The 14,750-nt window shown below is 37.8% G+C and overlaps 2 protein-coding genes across 2 annotated transcripts; both read right to left on the reverse strand.

Annotated features, from left to right (window-relative positions):
* Positions 1-122: 122 nt before the first annotated feature.
* On the reverse strand, positions 123-1,556 carry LOC101303221 (putative Holliday junction resolvase-like). The gene is made up of 6 exons (XM_004298742.1): positions 1,304-1,556; positions 1,168-1,225; positions 886-954; positions 702-797; positions 426-515; positions 123-237 (listed from the first exon to the last, which is right to left on the reverse strand). Exons 1-6 carry the CDS (start codon positions 1,453-1,455, stop codon positions 157-159), a joined length of 546 nt encoding a protein of 181 aa, XP_004298790.1. The 5' UTR covers positions 1,456-1,556; the 3' UTR covers positions 123-156.
* A 754-nt stretch (positions 1,557-2,310) lies between these two features.
* On the reverse strand, positions 2,311-14,600 carry LOC101303512. The gene is made up of 33 exons (XM_004298743.1): positions 14,550-14,600; positions 13,060-14,462; positions 12,029-12,086; positions 11,793-11,915; positions 11,102-11,159; positions 10,860-10,999; positions 10,614-10,772; positions 10,422-10,508; positions 10,151-10,333; positions 9,822-9,974; positions 9,543-9,734; positions 9,385-9,450; positions 8,906-9,001; positions 8,594-8,680; positions 8,286-8,402; positions 7,993-8,200; positions 7,845-7,909; positions 7,618-7,676; positions 7,399-7,530; positions 7,146-7,305; positions 6,731-7,066; positions 6,362-6,544; positions 6,194-6,255; positions 5,189-5,267; positions 4,736-4,879; positions 4,496-4,629; positions 4,177-4,291; positions 4,030-4,100; positions 3,782-3,926; positions 3,488-3,637; positions 3,076-3,171; positions 2,887-2,982; positions 2,311-2,804 (listed from the first exon to the last, which is right to left on the reverse strand). Exons 2-33 carry the CDS (start codon positions 14,385-14,387, stop codon positions 2,367-2,369), a joined length of 5,520 nt encoding a protein of 1,839 aa, XP_004298791.1. The 5' UTR covers positions 14,388-14,462; positions 14,550-14,600; the 3' UTR covers positions 2,311-2,366.
* Positions 14,601-14,750: the final 150 nt, after the last annotated feature.

A 14,750-nucleotide genomic window follows, 5' to 3' on the forward strand; every position in this document is an offset into this window, starting at 1 on the left:
TGCTGATAATTCATACAAATAGTTTGAGATTTTGTGGAAAGGAAAGAACTTGAAATGAGGTACAAGTTTCTTGAGAGAAAGGCGCTGTACGATACAAATTATGAAAGGATAAAAAATCGGGGTCATCTGCTAATACTATTGAACAGTCTTAGCCGTCTATTTCGTCGATGAGGATTTCAGCAAAGGTAATGGCTTTTGATCCGATGTCAGCTTCCTGTTCACATAATCCAAGTACCCCTGCAAAAGGAGAGAAGATTGATTTAGTATACACCAGTAATTAGACTCTACAATGTTCCTCAAATGTTGTACTCGAAGCAACCAAAAACATTAGATTTTTGTTTTGTTCTCCATTGTGATGGGGTACAAGCCAACACCTCTAGATGAATTCCATGTCACAGAAGAGAACTTCCAAGTTCCAACACTACCTGGAGTATACCGACAGCAGAAAACTTGTCAGCAATTGTCTTCGCATGACCCGGATGGATATTCAAAGGCTTCAGCAGTAATTCAATATTCTGTGTTCAGAAGATTAAAAGTTGAGAGACTCTCTTAAAGTAACAATCACGCATACAAGTTAGTACCAGTGCCATACTGCTAAACTAATACCCCATCAGGACGCGATTACATGTTTGCTACGAATATGTCAGAATGTTCACCATTACTCAGACTGCAAAAACATTTTGCAAGCTAAATGCACCAACCTGTGAAGTATAGCACTCATCCCAATACGTATACTTCATGCCTTCAAGTTTTTCCGTCTTGCAGAGATCATCAATCAGACGTTTTACTTGGAAAACCTAACACATACCACAAGCAAAATCATGAAACAGAGAGAAAACGAGCGTCTCCATATAGACAACTCATGTCAAAAAAACAATGCACTACCCCAGGATTCTTTCTCAGCGTGTCGAGAGGGCAGCCAACAATAAATCCCACCAGTGAAAACTCCAACGCCTGCATACATACGCAACTACAATTCGGATTCAACAAAAAAAAAAAAATTCCAACAGTCTCACATTATCTAGGATTTTGAATCATCAGACACTCCAAATTTAAATATAAATGCCACTAAATTCTTCAAGGCTTCATCATCGTAATCGCATAACTAACGCATTTAGTAATCAATCCATGAATTACATATCTGAATAAAAAAATAAAAAAACTCACCAGGTTCTGGAAATCTTCGGCCATTAATCCCAGGGTTGATTTCTTCCGAAGCAGAACACTGCGGATCATTGCAATTCATACTCTTAGAGACGAACACAGACAAAATCAAATTGAATTTGGAGGAGAGTTACCGTACCTTAGAGGCAATGCGATTTTGTTATGGCAGTCGGAGACGGCGAGGCCGACGTACTTGTCGCCGACGTCCAAGCCGAGCAGGCGGCCGCCGCCTCCGGCAGCTTTGGCCTTCTGCAAATCGAGGAACAGGTTCCACGGCCTGACGTACTTCATCTCTGCGCGGCTGAGATGGAAATTGCAGCGGTGAGTTCACTGTGGCATTTCGTCGAACACTTGGTGGGCGCTCACAGTGGTTCTTCAGCTCTTTTTGGTTCAGATTGGCATTTTAGTCCTTTCACTTTTTTTATAGATGGACCAACCAACCTGAGTTCCGCCTAACCGGCCCAATGCTCCGTCTGGCCCACATAAGCCCAGTTCTCAATATCCTTTTTGAAAAGTTGCATTGTAAGAGGATCTTTAGCAATATTAGTAATTTTTTAGTTAAATTTTAATCAAATTAGTTAAAATGTCATTTTGGCTAGCTACTTTAGAAATGCAGCTGCATCAACGCTCTTTAATTTAACTAGCTTTACATCAACATTATTCTTCAAATAAAGATTAAATAATTTAAATATATTTATATATCACGTAAAATATCTTACAAAGAATGCATTAAATTATAACTACTCTCATTTAAATCATCCCGGTCTCTATCTTTAACTAATAAGATAGCTAAAAATTATAATAACTAAACTTTAACTAGTCTGCTGGAGCTCTAAAAATATCAAAAATAACTAAACACGCTTTCTAAAATAACTAAAAGCTAAAATAAAGTCTGCTAAAATTGCTCTAAATTTGTAATTGTTTTGTTGTAAGTTGTAACGTTTGGCTAAAATGACATTTGAAGCAATTATATTATCCACCCTGATTCAGGGTGAAGGAGTTAAAATCTCACATTGCTAATCTGACATCATTGCAATTGCAGTACTATCAAAACCCTAAAAGCAGCCGAGCACAAGCTAACTCGTAAATGAATTATGTTCTACTTATTGAGTACGAAATTAGGACTATCTAATTGAGCTAAAAAGGAATTATAATCAATGAATTAATTAAATAACGGCTAAACAAGAGATTTTGATGTGTACTCATTGTTGCACATGAGAAAATAGAGATAGACAATCAAGCTCAGCTCGTTTTTTGGCCACCCTTCTGAAAGGTTTCCGATTTCGCCACCATAGACGGTCTATCCCACTGGAACACCTAAACACGTTGGCGTCATCTGTACTTGCAACCTTTTGTGTTGCAATGAATTCTTCTTTGTTTGGGCTCATCCTGGGCTTTGTGTGCTTGGGGGAGGGCGTTTTCGGTTCTACAAATTTGGCATCAGTACAGGGAACTACTGATGATGTAGGCAACGTTTCTGCTAGAGGCTCACATGCAGGGCATATGTAAACCTTGGGTGTGGAACGTAGTTTCATACAACCAAAGTGATACCACTCATCACATTTGTCACATGCAATCATTGCTCTCTGATCATAAGGCTTTCTACATATGCAATAAAGCATACTCCGATCTTTCAATAGCTGCACCATCAAACATAGTTTTCAGCAGGTTACTAACACAAGCGAGAACACAATGAAGAAAAAGGGCAAACAAGTCTGTTACCTTAAGTTCCTTTTCTACAAGAACAGGCAAGTTTTCACCCTCAGAAATAAGTTCAAAAACTTTGTCCAGGGGTAGAGCCCCAGAATCAGCAGCAACCTGTGCACATAAAAGACAGAAGAAAATGAGGTATATATAATATATATAGAGAGAGAAAGAGAGTATATCAAGAGAGATTAGCAATCATCTAACCTTCTTAGCCTTATCTGCCCACTGCAAGCCACTGCACTTCAGTTCTGTAAGTTTTTGCTTAAAGTAATCTTCAGGGGGAATGTTCACGGCCACTCTCTACCACATATTGCAAACAAAACTCAGCATCTTGAACACATTAGAGCACAACATAGATAATAAGATATGTATATTGTGGATCAATTTTCGAGATATGTTTAATTATATCCATATACTTCGACATAAAAAAAAATTCTAGAAAAAAAAAAAAAAAAAACTAAACCAAACCTAAACCCCAAATCAATTCCTAGTCTTGTGCCAACCCTTATACTAAAACTTCAACAGATAGTTTTGCGGAATTGTTGCATGAGAAATCCATTTTGAGACATAATAACTCCCTTTAAACTTGGTAATAACAGCAGGCTACAGCATATACCTCTTTTAAATGCTGTTGAATCTGGTAGATTGTGGGCTTTTTTGAACCCTCCAGTAATCTTTCAACTCTGACCTTCCATGAGTATCTTGATAGTGCCAATGTAAGGTTGCAATAACCTTCATCATCATACAAGCCTTCTAATTCAACAGCCTTCACAACAAAACAATTTTTATGAGAAAGAATTTGAAATTCTGCCAAATATAGTGGTAAAAAATATAAAATGGGGTGGCAGAGGGAGGGGTGTACGTTCTTTATAGAAAACTGTTCTAAACTATACCAAACTCCTTCAGATACCTTTAAAGCAGTGGCTAGCTTTGCAAATATGACACTGAGATCCTTGTCCAAATAAGCTAATGCAAAGTCCACTAGTGCTTCCAGGTGTGTCTTGCATACCCGAGCTTTCTTCAAAACCTCTTTCAATATATCTCTTTCTTCCATACTGTAAGTGCATAATTATAGTGAGAATGACCTCAAGCTTATTGATGCATTAGTAAACAAGTCGTTATTACTAGAAGAAGTGCTTAAACAGTACAGTTAATTACCAAACACAGAAATCCTCTTCAGATAAAAGTTCAACAATCTTTTGAAGTGCTAGACGAACTCCTCCAAAACCCTATACCACCACATAAACAAAATCAATACATAGAAACAAGCTTCCTTCCATAAGTAATTAAATAACTAACACATACCCGAGGATTTCCTTCATTTTGCAATGTTCCAGATACCAGATACTGGCAACACAAGCACACATACTCCGAGTGTTTCCCATATACTGTCAAAGATCCTAAGCACCGCAAATGGTAGCTGTTCATACAGAAGATATCGATTTGTAACAGTGGAAAATCTCTAGCATAAGTTGTTTTCTGCTTCAAAGTTGTTTAGAGCAAGATCAAATGATTGAAGTGCAAAATTAGGATTCAGGCATCAACCTACTGTCAAATAGAGTACTAGTAACAACATCTTAAGGTCGAAGAACCTGCCAAATTACAAATAACAATAATACCTTACCATTCCTTGCACGAAGAACAGGTAACAAACTCCTGATCCAGAGAACCAACGGAGCAGCATGCATAAGAACCTTTCTCACTCAACCCATTTGCCTTGTCATATATTTGCATAGATCTATCCAGAGTCTGTTGTAACTGTGAACCATTAAAAATAGTTAAGTATCTAAGTTAGTTCTTGATGAATCACAATGTTTGTGCAGACATTTCTGCAAAAACGGCCTAACAAATTTTAATGTGAAACCTTTTCTAGAGCACAGAGCAGTGAATTCTCTTCTGCAATTCTGAAAATATCCATGCATTGTCTCTTCCACTTCTGAACCCTTTCAACTTCAGATATTATTGAATCTAGTTCTGCGCAATTGAAAGCACCAGCTATCCCAAGCTCCTGAATGTAATTGGATGGCATTAAATACATTTAGAATTCATTCATGCTGACTACATAAACACTCATAATATCGACCATCAAATCCTGAGACTATAACATTGCGCACATCAAGCTTGGTGAATCCAAATTTGTTACTTAAATAAAAAAAGGAAGTATCTGCTTAACATCAAGATTCCCGCTACCTATCCAATTAGCTGTAAGGGTTTGGTCTAAAATGTTACTATCCTATAGAAATAGTCAGCCATCATCACGAAATAAAAAAATAAAAAAAATAAAAAAATAATTCATCTGAACCAGTAAATCTAATACCTTTAGCTGTAGTATAAGAGACCAAGATCGTTCCGCCACCCTTAGGCTGAAAAATTGATGCACTTGCTCAAGCCAAGACCTACAACACGGACAATTTGATACTTAAGATAATGATAACGAAGACCTTTTCAGATATTGAAAGCCACCGAGTACCCTAAATATAACCATAGTACTAAGATATGATCACAAAGTATCAATGATCCAAAGAATTAAAATTTGTCATAAAACACTTCAAAAAATAACAAGATACAAGCAGACACGAAACCACAGGCCCAAGCAATAACCTTGAAGACCAAAAGAAAAGTTTTGAGACTGGGTAATTTAAATGTTCACTCCGTAAATTTCATTTTATGACAAATCATTCAATGTTAATAAATAAAAATAAATATTAATTGCTAATATTTAAACTAATTATTGAATCACTATAATCAATTGTCAACTATTTCTATCAGAGCCGCTAGCAGAACCAATATAGTCATAAACAAACTTACATATAATCCATGCAAAATAAATAAACACATCATTTGAAAAAGCAAAACCATCCAACCCCAAAATCAATTGGCAAGGCTCCACATTCTGAATGTAAGATACTCTAAACACAGATCTCACAGACGACATATGTTGGGAGTCCTCAACACAGCCTCTGCTCTCATAACATACAGAAATTGAAACATCCAACCCAAAACCCAATTGGCAATGGATGGAGACTTTATTCTTCAACAAGGTTTTATATTCCCAATGTGCACTGCTCTCAGTTAATAAATACAGCCTCTCTAAGGCTCTGGTGCTTACGCAATAGCTTCATTATGCAGCTCAAGTGGAATCATCAATGCATTCTGCAATAGCTTGGACTTGTAACAAGCATGAATTGCATAGGCACTTACCAAGGTTACCATAATGAGCCATGGAACAATGGGTCCAAAGTCTTCCAACCAAAAATTTAAGTGACTTTGCTTAATAATGCAAAGAGAAAATATATATTACGTCAAAGACATGAATACTCACTTATGTTTATCAATGACACCTTCAATTTGAGTAACTGTCAGAGGGAAGGAGATATTAATACTCTGCAAACATAAAAAAAAAAATATCTAACTTAGTTACAAGAGTATTAAATCATCCAGGTCAGTAGAGTTAAATACGAAAAAGCAACAAAAGGAGCGAATATTGCACCTGACAATCAGCAAGAACTTCTTCAGCTTCACTCAACTTGCAACTTGTAGAATTGCTAGGTGCAGAAATAATCTTTGTTGCTTGCTTAAGCCATTTGACTCCTTCAAACAACGAGTCAAAGAGTGCACCAGATGAATCTGTACAACATGAAGTCTCTGCATCACTTATCAAACTCTCAATATCCTACAAGGAAAGCAGAAGTCTCCATTAAACTTGATACTCTGAAAGACATGTAACAAGAAAATCAATCTGCTAAAAATGAAAAGAAAAGGAAAGTTCTATTATAAAAAGTTGATAGATCACTTTATTGACAGATAAATCACAAACATGACAAACAAAATTGATTGTTACTGGAATAAAAAGTTTCACCTCGAGAGTAGGAACAGCAAAGCAGAAAGAGATAGCCTTCTTACACCATTGCAGCAGAGAACAAGCATCCTTGAGTTTTGCAAGCTCAACAAAGTCAAACGTAAGAGATAAACCAGTATTTTCCATGGATCCTATCCTTGCAAGTACATGTTCTATCTTGGAAATAAGCCCCTCGCTTATCCCCTCACCGTTGGTCGCCATATCCAATAGGCACCTTGTATCTTGCAGTAGAGAGCAAGCATCATGCTTCCATTCCTCACAGTTCCTCAAAACAGTTTCAAGAATCTTGATTTCTTTCATAGATACTTTTAGATCTTTCGACTCAGAAATCAACGCCTGCAACATTACAGCATATTGTTATAATCCAAGTCTTATCAACTTGTAACAATGAAAATATGAAGTAGACATCAGGAACCTTCAACGTGTCAACTTTCAGCAAAGAACTCGAGGCAGATTCCAATGAAGAACAATGCAGAAGAAACGGCTCAGATCTACTCAACCAGGCCATAGCCTTTGATAGTGCCTCCTTAACATCAAGGAGAGAAGGTAAAGTCACATGTATGTTTTCCGAACTCCTAAAACATTAAAGTCACTATTAGAACCAGCAAATTAACTTATCAATGAGACCTGAAGGTGATAAACAAGAACATTTTAACCATGTGGACAACCTAAGTACATCCTCGAAGTCAGATATCTGAGCTCCATGTGCAAGAATATATTTTGCTCTTTCCTCCCATTGGATGGCAGCATCAAGTACTTTCGACATATTAACAAATATTTGTTCTCCGTCAATATGTAAACTGAAAGGGACAAACAAATGGAGGGTTAGTGCAAAAACACAGAGTTTTACTCACTCATAACAGGAATCAAGGGGTAAAGAAGCATACCCTTGTGCATCCACCATCACTTCTTGAATGAAGTCCAGAGACACTATAGTTTCTCGCATCTGTATCGATGACATGTGATATATACAAAGTGAGCACTAAATTGAAGTTCAAGCACAAAAAAGTAGGGGAAAGGAAAACACAATAGCAGGGAGAAAGGAGTAGGAAGGATGGGGGCACTAATAGAGAGAGGGAGGAGGGAAAAGATAGATGAAAGAATCGTAACTTACCCTCAAAGCCCTTTCCCTGCACCTAGCCTTTTTCAACTCAAACTCAACCGCAGGCATCTGATTAACTGATTAAAAAACAAAGCAACTATTAGCAATAACATCAATCTACTCTTACGTAACTACTGAAAAAGATAGCATTTCCCACAACCTTGGATTTTCAAAGATGCCCCATCCTTTAGAATGTGCTCTAACTCATCAACTACAGTATCTTGATCCTCTCTTTCATGAATTTTCGTAAGAACAGCTTTCAATCGAGCATTCCAAGAAACAACATCAGTGTGGTACTGCCTCAGAAGCTTCAACTCCGGTACGTTGACAGAAAAAGTATCCCATTCTAGAAGCAGCGCCTCAACATCCTGAAAAGGCCCTACCTCTATAAATGCGAGCACTTGAAAATAAAAATTGGGGAGAGGGGGGTAACATATTAAACATTTGTCTAACCTTGAGGGTAATAGGACCTTTCAAAATTTCGACGCATTGAGCTTGACATGATTCAGCTTTTCTTACTAGATCAGAAAGCACTTCTATCTGTGGGAGTTGAACTTCCACTTCTGGGATCTGTTTATTATAATCAGTTTCTTCAGATCGCCATGGAAAAAGAAAAGAAAAACAAAAAAGAAATATGGTATGCATATGATCACTGTTTCTAGAAACAAATAAATAGATAAATAATAAAGAGTCCAAAATTTGTAGTAAGAAATAAAATAGCCTAATTTCAGCAAGATAACAGCGTTTTGAATTATCGTTACCTCCAATTTCAACTTGTACAGGACATCCAGCTCAATTGCAGCAGGCTGTTTCTCAGAGATGCATTTTGTTATGCCTTCTATCCAAACCTGCCCCGAGATGAAGCCAGACTATAAACATTAGTTTGCCATAAACTGAAACAATCTAGTAATTTAGACCCAAAAAAATATTAATAGTAAAGAAACAATCTACTACTTGTACTTTGTTTAACTAGTAGTCCATTACAAGACATTAGCTTCCATACTGTTGTGAACTGATGATAGATGAGTCAATCATGCAGGTTTTAGAGTGATTTATGATCTTCAGTAATTTACCTTTGCAGACAAAATTTTCTGTTGCAACCCTTCGCTTTCTGTTACATAAACGGGAAACTCACAAACTCTGTTGTACAGCAATTCCAATTCAGGGACCTGCAGTACACAACAAATCTCAATCCATTATGACTGAAGTAAACCAGACATCAGATACAACTGAACGGCGCCATCACTGCACAATTTTAAAAGCTCTTGCAATTGACTAATATAACTATTACACTCTTATCTTGAATGAGCTCAGAATGACAAAAGTTCATCTTTAAAGTACTCTCAAAAGGATAGAGACTGAGAAGGGAGAGAAAGCAGGAGTTGTATACACCATATGAAGAAAGTAAACGAAACAATTGAGATGTGAACTGAAGAGTTTAGTGGTTTATTCTTTTTCTGAAATAAAACTACCATGCATGAAAAAAGGGTGCCGCTTACTGTATTACTAAAAATTGATATTGATAAAACTACGTGTAACATTTTAGACATACTTTTGAGCATGAAGACATTGCGGTATTGATTTCCTCTATCAACATCCTTGCCTTTTCAGCGTAACCCTGTATAAAAATAAAGAGCACACTGTAAGTTGATGAAATGGTAGGCCCAGGATAAATCAAAGTAAAATTCCAACTACTCACTAAACTCTAACCTTCAAAATAAGATGCCCAGGCTCGTCACAGGGCAACGAATCAAAACTCAGCAACTCATTGATATATTCCACACGAACCTTCTCTATATCCTTGTCGTGATTAGATGACCAACTTTCAATTTTAGATACCGACTTCCTCACACCCTCTGCCCATTTCCGAGCTTCTTTCAAATTATTTGCCGTTTCCCGAACCTACATTCAGTGTTTTAAGGAAATAAACATCATTTCGGTGAAGTGAAAATTTAAGAGCAACACAAGCAAGTAACAATTACAACTCACATTATTCATCTCTGAACCGGCCCAGACAAATTGTTCAGCCTCTTTCAGTACATTAACATAGTCTTCTCTAGAAAACAGACTCTTAAAAATCTTGCACGCACGCAAAAGCCATTGGTCCGCAAGTTGAGCGAAACTGGCATGACCACCCTTGACCTACACACATTACATGGTATCAGAAAACTAAAACGCATTCAAGAATCCACGTACTAACAAAGGAGGGCATAGAAGTTAGGGACCACATTGGTTTATTAGCTTACTTGGAAAGCCATTAGCACAGCATGAGACTATTGGCATTTAACAAAACAAGATGTCTTAGATAAAGAGTCAACCTTTTTTGTTAACGCAGTTGGTTCATTAGAGCATTGGAGTTGTCTTTTCTTTGTTCTACTTTGTGTTGTCTCCTCACAATCATGTTTATCCATTGCAAGCACCATATCGTGCAATTCTGCTAGTGTATGGCGATAATGAAGACGAAGTCTGCTGGATTTGCATTCACAAAGACGTTCTGAGTGCTGCACAAAAGGCAAATATTTTCAGTCCCACATTTGGTAAATCAATGCAAGGTGAGCTTCCACACAAACTAGTCTGAGAATCACTTACCTCCAGACATACAAATGTGGATGGCCGACAACGACAAACCACACCAGAGAGGTAAAGATATTGCTGGCATATAATGCATGTAGGATCCTACCAAAAACAAAAACAGCGGGAAACATCAGTATCTTCTGAAATATAACTAAAATTGCACAGCTTGATAACAAAAACAAGGTCTGAATGCACTGGGGCAAATACCTCCTCAGTACCAACATATTCAGGGAATTTTCGAGAGGACATAAGAGATGATTTGACGATTCCTTTTCTCCAAAGGCGCTCCCTCCAGGTTTTCTCCTTGTTATATATTCTTATCAATTCTTTCTTCAAATACGGTGATACTCTGCTGTCACAGTCACTCTGCGTCCAAAACAGGCTTGTATCTTTAGTCAACATCTGTTACATTTAATTTTAAACGAATAGATATTTGCAAGTCAGATAATTAACAACCTTGGCTAGCACACAAACAAGCTCCTCGTGAGATAGAACTGCAGTTTTGTGATAAAGCTGATAGAGCCCCGCTCCAAACCCACCATGAGGTAGCCAGTCAGCAGGGGCAAAATTGACAGCCTCTGCACAATTCAGACCTGGAAAAGCCGAAAACCAAAGGGTTATCCCCTCCAAATGTGAATTCATAGGGCACAATCTCAATTGAGCAGTAGCAAGTTCATAAAACCAAAATGGTATACCAAGATTAAAACCTCCATGGTAAGACCTGGGGAAGGTGATGACAAAATTTCCAGGCTCCTAACAGTATTAAAAAGTCATATCAGGTTTGAGAAAAATATACCATCAAAAGTTATTTAAAATAGAGGATAAATCATTTACAAGTTCCAATATTAATGTAAATCAATTTACAGATAAAAATAGAGAATAGTATAGGATAAAATATCTTCATAAATTTTAAACGAAAACCACTGCTACTGTTATGACGGTAAATAAAAAAATAAAAAATTAACCAACAAGGATAATAATCATTCCTAAACTATTGATCCATTGGTGGGGTTATATATGGTTCATGCAACAACAGAAAGAAAACAGAATTAACATATTCTTAGTTTCTTCAAAATTTTATATATTACGGTATCCTCATTTCAGTACCTCACCACTATTCCTTAACTAGAAGAAGGGCAGTAAAAAAGAAAATGAAGGAGATATCTGGGTCATGTCAGTTTATAATTGCAATATCTTGCAGCACAAAATTCTGAAGTTCCTATTGTTGTTATCCATTCATATTTTTTTTTTTTTTTGAGAAGAATTAGGATTAGAAATCTTCCTTAAAGGCTTATATCATTATGACTTTTACTTCTCTAATATCCATCGTCAACCAAAGGGAGAGAAGAAGAAAAAGAGCAAATAAAGGGTTCAATGTGCTCAAACCTGTAGGACACTGTATACAGGAACTCCATTTTCTTGCAAAACAGAGGGATTTAACATGGTGACAAGCTGAAAGAGCAAATCAGGTTGTGCATCAAAAAGATCAGGAAGACTGTTACGCATCACCTGCAGACAATGGAAACAGTAAGTCTTAAAAGTGACAAAACTTAAACTTAGTGCAGCTTCCGAGAGAAATAACTTATTGAAACCCTGGACAAATGACACAATCAAAAAGATACCTTCTCAAAAGCACCGGCTTCACTACCAGGGACACTGTACCAACATTTGGGCTCTCCCCTGAGAAAACAACACAAGAATGAATTAAAAATATAACAGTGATATTACATCTAGAGGAACAAAAGGTAAAGGGATCTAATAACCAGTAGTCAAATGTACATTTGAAAGTTTACATGCCAAAATTTGTTTACCAAGGCATCAATACCGTGATGAGATGCGAAGCTGTTTCTTTAAGCAATGAGACTAACAATAATGTAATAGGGTGTCATATTCATCATAAGACGGCCAAGTTAGACAGAGTAGGACATGACTAAAATAAAGCCTACAAAATGCAGGTTAAATACAAGCAAACTGATGGAAAAACTTATAAGCTTACAATAATTAATAAATTAAACTTTGACATTAGAAACGGCAAAACAGAGACGAATCTATATTCATGGTGACTGAATGCTGCACCAGGACTCATCCCTAAGATTGGTTAAGAAAGTGTATAGTGAATGCTATTGTGCATATGATTCCGGAAAATGTCTAGTTTCCTTTCCTTGGCTTGATCATACAATTTACCTTCCTAAAACAATTTTATTTACATTCTTTTTAATGTAGAGCATCACCAAGTGAACAGAAATCAAATAACATTTCTCTTCTGTGCTTGGGTTTCTGAAATGTCTAGTTTTGTTACTGAAGAAGAAACAAAAGCTTGGGTTTCTGAAAAGTATAGTTCGGTTACTGAAAGCCCTTTCATTCTTTCTATTTTAAGTTCTTTCTGAAAAGTCTAATAATCATCCTCATATTCTTTGTTTGCCGCATATCTCTCCCTCTCTTGTCTTTCTCTTATCAGACACACACACACACACACACACACACACACACACACACACACACACTTACACATGGTAGTCAGCATCTCATCTTGCTCCACAGAATGTGGACACTCAAAAGCACTGCACCTAAAACATACTTTACTATGCATTTAAAGGCCAAAACGATCTCGATTATGATAACAAAAAGTGCATAGGGACAAAATTATACATACCAGTGATGATAATTCATTGAATAAAAACAATGATCTTCAAAATGCCAGCAAAAAGATGAAAACAGCATCCCCATATAGAGCCAAGGCACCATAACACCAGTAATGTTATTATGAACAGCTCTAAGAACTGATCCTTTCAACTTGGGCAAGTTATTGAGATTCCATGGGCTACCGCAATATTCATCCCATATCTTGGCATCAACAGACTCTTGTTTCAGGTCATTTACTCGCGGAAAACCGCTCCCATAAATGGAAGTATCCAGGTCACTGCCATACATAACTTCAACTTCACCGATGGAACCCTCCACAATTTCCCAGAACTTTTTCTCTATTTGCACCCGAGATGCAGGTCCTGACCCAAACCATTTCTTCTTGGCCCGATCAGCCACACGCCTAAAAGCCTCCAGTGAGAAACGCTTTCCAGGCACAAAACCGAAACAATCTTCATCAGAATTCAAGCAATCTAAGCAGTACCAATTCCCGGACGGGATCTGTTTCAACGGCGGAGAGAGACAGTAAATGTGCCACCCTTTATCACACCTATCGCACAAAAGCATCACTTCCCCGTGCAGACCACTCCTGCATTGCTCACATATCTGATCATGCTCCTCCTCTTCCTTCTTTACCTTACGAACCTTAGCCCTCTCACCATCGTTATTACTCGTTCGCCTCCTTTTGGAGCTAGAACATTCACCATTCTTCTCTTCCTGCAAACCCCTCTTACAACCTCTTGCCCCCTCTTTATTCAGCTTATTATAATACTCCTCGTACTCAAACAAATGCTCCAAATACAACTGATGCAAAACATGCTTTGAACACTCGGACACCTTCCTGGCCGACCTCACAAACCTCACAACCTCCCCCCACTTCTTCTCCTTCACAACCTTATCATACCCCCCATACCTCTTGGCCGCATTAAACAGCTTACACAAATCCAACTCCTCCCCCTCAAACACCACCTTCCTCCTCAGCCTCTTCCCGCAATGATCCTCCAAAAACCTATTATACTCCAGCTCAAAAGTCTTGGAATCACACGAAGCAGGCCTCACCTGCAACTGATGAATCGCCTGCGTCTTTGTCGGAAACGTGAACTTCTCCAAGTCCAAAGCAAAAGGAGGCTTCCAGCTCTCCGGCGGAACTATCCTACAAATCCCGTACGGCTCAGCCTCAGCCCTGATCTTGCATATATACTCCAAAGGGTCCCTAAACTCATCCTCACTCGGATAATACACCGGCGCAGACGGTATGGTCAACGAAGAAGACGAAGCACAGCTCAAATTGGGGCCCACCACCCCCTTCTCCACAGCCCTAGGTCTTCCTTTACCCATCAACAACACCCTTACTCCTCCACACCATATACATATATATATATATAGTTATACAGTCACACTTCGAAAAGCTTCCTAATCAAAAATTAGAATCATGATTCAAAAACCCTAAGCAGTTATACAAAATCAAATAGAGTGAAGCTTCTAGGGTTTGCAGCGTACCTTTTCTTTTCTTGTTGCAGATGAGAGTGGATGTGGTGCTGAACTTTCTCTCTGTTGCTGGGTTTTCTTGTCTTTCTTTTTAGTTGTGCAATAAAGAAATGAGAGTGGTGTGATATTACGTAACTGGGTCTTGGAATGGTAAAAATTTACGGAAGTGGTAAACTGAAGACCTGAAGTGAAGCAAGTACTTGGGTTTGAAGA

The sequence above is a fragment of the Fragaria vesca genome, linkage group LG5 (assembly GCF_000184155.1).
Source record: "Fragaria vesca subsp. vesca linkage group LG5, FraVesHawaii_1.0, whole genome shotgun sequence".
NCBI lineage: Eukaryota > Viridiplantae > Streptophyta > Magnoliopsida > Rosales > Rosaceae > Fragaria > Fragaria vesca.

Coding starts and splice junctions, on each gene's coding strand:
- LOC101303221 (XM_004298742.1), bottom strand. CDS start 1,455: ATGAAGTACGTCAGGCCGTGGAACCTGTTCCTCGATTTGCAGAAGGCC. Junction 955..1,167: donor CCGAAGATTTCCAGAACCTG/GTGAGTTTTTTT, acceptor GTATGTATGCAG/GCGTTGGAGTTTTCACTGGT. Junction 798..885: donor CGCTGAGAAAGAATCCTGGG/GTAGTGCATTGT, acceptor GGTATGTGTTAG/GTTTTCCAAGTAAAACGTCT.
- LOC101303512 (XM_004298743.1), bottom strand. CDS start 14,387: ATGGGTAAAGGAAGACCTAGGGCTGTGGAGAAGGGGGTGGTGGGCCCC. Junction 7,677..7,844: donor GCAGGGAAAGGGCTTTGAGG/GTAAGTTACGAT, acceptor TCATCGATACAG/ATGCGAGAAACTATAGTGTC. Junction 4,101..4,176: donor AAAATGAAGGAAATCCTCGG/GTATGTGTTAGT, acceptor GTGGTGGTATAG/GGTTTTGGAGGAGTTCGTCT.